This window comes from Calliphora vicina, chromosome 5, assembly GCF_958450345.1.
Source record: "Calliphora vicina chromosome 5, idCalVici1.1, whole genome shotgun sequence".
NCBI lineage: Eukaryota > Metazoa > Arthropoda > Insecta > Diptera > Calliphoridae > Calliphora > Calliphora vicina.
In genome coordinates, this window is record NC_088784.1 from 44,187,631 (window position 1) to 44,192,304 (window position 4,674).

The window sequence follows — 4,674 nt, forward strand, 5'->3', positions numbered from 1 at the left end:
TTTTTTTTTCATTTATTGTTTACCAGCTGGACTATAAGTTTATTCTACAAAAATTATCTGTTGGACCATTGGTTTATTCATTAAATTCCAACCAAAAAATGTAAATCATAAATTTTTATACCCTTCAGCTTCGTGAGAAGGGTATATATAAGTTTGTCATTCCGTTTGTAATTTCTACATTTTTCATTTCCGACCCTATAAAGTATATATATTCTGGATCCTTATAGATAGCGGAGTCGATTAAGCCATGTCCGTCTGTCTGTCTGTCTGTCCGTCTGTCTGTTGAAATCAATTTTCTGAAGGCCCCAGATATCTCCGGGATCCAAATCTTCAACAATTCTGTCAGACATACTTTCGAGAATTTTGCTATTTAAAATCAGCAAAATCCGTCCATAAATAACGGAGATATGAGCAAAAATCCGAGACAACCTCTGAAAATTTCATCAAAAAACACAATAAGCTAATTCACAAGGACACCTTGTTTCAGAAGTACTAAAATAATAACAAGAAAAAATACGACTGTTGTGAACAACCCCTCATAACTAAGTGTGCTATTTCAAATCTAAATCAGCTGATATAAAAGACAGATACAAAATAAAACAATAACAAAAATTTTCTTTAACAATGCCAAGTGAGAAATCTAAAATAATATCCGGTTTGTGCGAAAAATACATTTTCGAGGTGGTAATGGCTGACTCAAGTAAATAAAGATTATCATAAATTTGTTTCGATTTAAATGACCCTTTTTCTAGGTGACGAGGACAATGAAGAAGAAACTACTGAAATGTTTCTAATGCACATGGCTAATTTGCTAGGCAACCGCAGAAGTGTTCATTTTGGAGTGCCAAAGTCAGAAAAGTGGCAACAAAACGTGCTAAAGGAATTTGATGACGAACGGTTCAACCAAATGGTTCGCGTTCGTCCAGAAGAGTTTTTTTATATATTGGACCTTATAAAAGACGATGAGGTCTTTAAGACAAGTTCAAGTACAGCACAACTTCCAGTCGAAATGCAATTGAAAATTGTACTTTATCGATTAGGCTCCTATGGTGATGGGCTATCAATTCGAAAAGTAGCCACTCTCTTTGGTGTGGGTGATGGAGGCACCATTCAAATTGTGACCGATCGCGTTTTCAAAGCCATATTAAACTTAAAAAAACGATTTTTATTTTGGCCCAATTCAAGAGAACGATCTGAAATTTTGTACGCAACAAAAGACGAAATGCCTGGATGTATAGGGTATATAGACGGCTCGGAAATAAAATTAGCGGAAGCACCTGTGAAAAATCATGAGCTATTCTTTTCGCGGAAACGCCAATATGCGATTAAGGTGCAAGCGGTGTGTGACTACAAATTGCGAATAAGGCAATTAACAGTAGGTTATCCAGGCAGCGTGCATGACGCAAAAATATTTTCAAATTGTCCAATAGCAAAGCATCATGAACGTTTCGTATCACCACCTCAATGGATCGCTGGAGATAGCGCTTATCCACTAAAATCCTTCCTGTTAACGCCATTTAGGACTAATAGCATCGAGCACACTAAAGAGGAAAGAGTGTTATACAACAAACACTTTTCGAAATATCGAGTACGTATTGAGAACTGTTTCGGTATTTTAAAAGAGAAATTCAGCAGCTTAAAAGAACTTAAATTAAGAATGATGTCTGATAAAAATAAGATGCTATGCAACGACTGGATTATAGTTTGTGGCATTTTACATAACATTTTAATAGATTTCAACGCCGAAAATAAAAGTGAAATATTAATACCAGAAATTAACTTACCTCCAGAAAGCAATACTAGATCTGGTTTACTTCAATTCATTCAAATCCAAAATGTTTAATTCTTTTACGAATGTATTAAATTAAAATGTATACTTTCTTTATTAAAATTCATAAAAACAAAATAAAAACAAGAAAACAAAGAATCGGTTAATTATTTATAATATTGCCCTATCTGAAAATAATTAAGCTCTCATAAATATCTTAGTTATATAGATAACCAACCAAATTCAGCACAATTAAGTTTTATATAAATTAATTTCAAATCGGACTAACCGTTTAGAAGTTACAGATTTATTTTCCTTTTTTGATTTTCTATACCACTGTGCGATTATTTTTTTTAGCTCGCAACTGTATGTCAGTATTCAAATAAAATTCAACACAAATATGTTTCAAATCATCCAACCTAGCTCCCATATAAGGCCCACTACCGAAAATCACTTCATAAATATTTAAAAAAATTTGGTATTCAAATTATATTCAACACAAAAAGTTTCATACCAAAAGAAAACTGTTTATAATCATATACTCGGTGTAGGGTATCATAACTTTTTACTTGATTATCAAAAAGTAGTATAATATTGGTGTATTAATTAAATTAAAGTGTATTTTATTAAAATTCATAAAAACTAAATAAAAAACAAAAAAAAAAAACATAAGTATTCACAGCATATCTTAAATATTATTTGTACTTTAGGTAAAAGGAATTATAATATACATATATATATATATATATATATATAGATAGATTTTTTAATAATAAAAAACAACATAAATAAAAAACAAAAAAACGAAAAAAAATTAAAATTAAAATTCACGCATCTATGTATATGTAATTTGTTGTAATTTTATTTATATTTGTGCTTTAGCTCCTCCATTGCTATTCTCTCCTTCATTTCAAGCTCCATTATTTTTAATCGTTCGTTGCTTGTGAGCTCCTTCTCTCTGAGATCAATTTCTCTTTCCTTCAGTGCCAATTCTTTTTCTTTAAATTTGAGCTCTTGGCCACCTTTCTCCTTTTTATAGTTGAACATTTCGGACTGCATTTGCAATATTTCCGATAATGCAGTCCGGGAATATATACCCTTACGGCTGGTGGAAGCTGGACTAGGAAGCTGAACATTGGGTTGTGACGTCGAGTTTTCTTCGGCATCTACCTCAATAACCTCGAACATTTCCTCAATTGGATCAGGTTCTACCGTATCTTCGATAATTGCCGCTTCAACAATTCTGCTACCAAAAATGTCGTCGAGCTCATAAAAAAAGGTACACATTTTGACTAAAGTAGCTAAAATAAACACAAAAGGAAATAGTTAGAATAGTTTAATGCAAATTATATATTAATATATACCTCTCATAGTTTCGCCTTCCATGCTGCCGGCGCCTGTTGAACCTTCCCAACTTTTCGCTTTGTTAAAGCTTGTACGCATGTTTCGTACCTTTGCTCTTGCCAGCTTCCACTCAATATCCACTTGCATTTCCGTTGAAAATTGCCTGTAATAAGCCTGGGCAGTCGGCTTCTGCAAATATTGGATTAAGTTTGTGTTTTAAATTTTATTTAAATAAAGTACAAACCTCAAAATCTCTATGTCCCATCAAAAATTCTATAAGCGCCTTCTCCTCTACTAAACTCCATTTTCTGGTGGGATTGGTGCGCACACGTTTGGTCTTTGGCTGAAATAAAAACGTTTATTAAATATTAGTTCATATGTGGATAAAGTAAATTATATCTTACCTGAATATCTTCTTTAGAGTCCATTAAATATTATTCTGCAACCACTTTTACACTTTTACGAAAACAAATTTTGTTCAAAAAATAATTGTAAACAAAAACAGCTGATTATCAGAGACCTGTGTCGAACACTTTTATCGGTGGCGGCGGCTTGTGAAAAATGGTATGGGGGCTTTGCATAATTTTTCCAGACTATAACTTTTTGACTGCGATTCTCAGTGTCGGCTCCCGAATATTATCAGCGACTCGGCGGCTCGGCGTATGCGGCTATTAGGGTTCGGCGCAGGTCTCTGCTGGTTGGTTACGACAGCACAATAAACATAGCTAACAGAGTAGTAATAGTTTAGGACATTTTTTGCTTGAATGGCAACAATAACATTTTTAAACCATTGTGAAATATTAGAACATTAACACAATATGACATGATAAGATACCTTGTGAATTGACCAAATGTATTGCATGCTTTGACAAAAAAACAACAAAACGTATGGTTGGATGTGCAAGCTATGCGTATTTTGTTTTTTTTTGTGTTTTGTTTCTTTTGGCGTTGTTGTTGTTTTTTATACAACTAAACGTTTGTTTGGTTGTGAGTTGGTTTTTTTGACAAAAAAACAACAAATCGTATGTTTGGATGTGCTTTTTTTTTTTGTGTTTTGTTTCTTTTGGCGTTGTTGTTGTTTTTTATACAACTAAACGTATGTTTGGATGTGTGTTGGTTTCATTGCCTTGCGTATTTTGTTTTTTCTTTTGGTGTTCTGTTTCGTTTGGCGTTGTTGTTGTTTTTTGTGTTCTTGACAAATCGTATGTTTGAATGTGCATGCTTTGCGTATTTTGTTTTTCTTTTGTGTTTTGTTTCTTTTGGCGTTGTTGTTGTTTTTTATACAATTAAACGTATGTTTGGATGTGTGTTGGTTTCATTGCCTTGCGTATTTTGTTTTTGTTTTTTCTTTTGGTGTTCTGTTTCGTTTGGCGTTGTTGTTGTTTTTTGTGTTCTTGATAAATTTAGGATGCTGTAAGCTGAAAGTGGGCAATGTACATACATACCTATATACTTATTATAAAAAATAATAATGCATCCACAACAAAGGTGAAGGGTATATAAGATTCGGCATAGCCGAATATAGCACTCTTACTTGTTTAAATTTAAGTTTGGTTGGCGGA

At 33.0% G+C, this 4,674-nt stretch overlaps 2 protein-coding genes across 2 annotated transcripts; one reads left to right on the plus strand and one right to left on the minus strand.

The window, feature by feature from the left end:
• The first annotated feature begins 624 nt into the window (after positions 1–624).
• LOC135961194 (putative nuclease HARBI1) lies at positions 625–1,843 on the plus strand. Its single transcript, XM_065512691.1, has 2 exons — positions 625–700; positions 753–1,843. The coding sequence occupies exons 1-2, from the start codon at positions 625–627 to the stop codon at positions 1,841–1,843; spliced, it is 1,167 nt and encodes a 388-aa protein (XP_065368763.1).
• A 786-nt stretch (positions 1,844–2,629) lies between these two features.
• Positions 2,630–3,540, minus strand: LOC135961195 (uncharacterized). The gene is made up of 4 exons (XM_065512692.1): positions 3,517–3,540; positions 3,357–3,455; positions 3,133–3,301; positions 2,630–3,069 (listed from the first exon to the last, which is right to left on the minus strand). The coding sequence occupies exons 1-4, from the start codon at positions 3,538–3,540 to the stop codon at positions 2,630–2,632; spliced, it is 732 nt and encodes a 243-aa protein (XP_065368764.1).
• Between the last annotated feature and the right edge of the window lie 1,134 nt (positions 3,541–4,674).

What these genes read in the sequence shown, in the direction of transcription:
- LOC135961194 (XM_065512691.1), top strand. Translation starts at nt 625, where the DNA reads ATGCCAAGTGAGAAATCTAAAATAATATCCGGTTTGTGCGAAAAATAC. An exon ending in GGTGGTAATGGCTGACTCAA is followed by an intron (nt 701 to 752) that starts GTAAATAAAGAT and finishes CCCTTTTTCTAG; the next exon opens with GTGACGAGGACAATGAAGAA.
- LOC135961195 (XM_065512692.1), bottom strand. Translation starts at nt 3,540, where the DNA reads ATGGACTCTAAAGAAGATATTCAG. An exon ending in TGGGACATAGAGATTTTGAG is followed by an intron (nt 3,302 to 3,356) that starts GTTTGTACTTTA and finishes CAATATTTGCAG; the next exon opens with AAGCCGACTGCCCAGGCTTA. An exon ending in GGAAGGCGAAACTATGAGAG is followed by an intron (nt 3,070 to 3,132) that starts GTATATATTAAT and finishes TGTTTATTTTAG; the next exon opens with CTACTTTAGTCAAAATGTGT.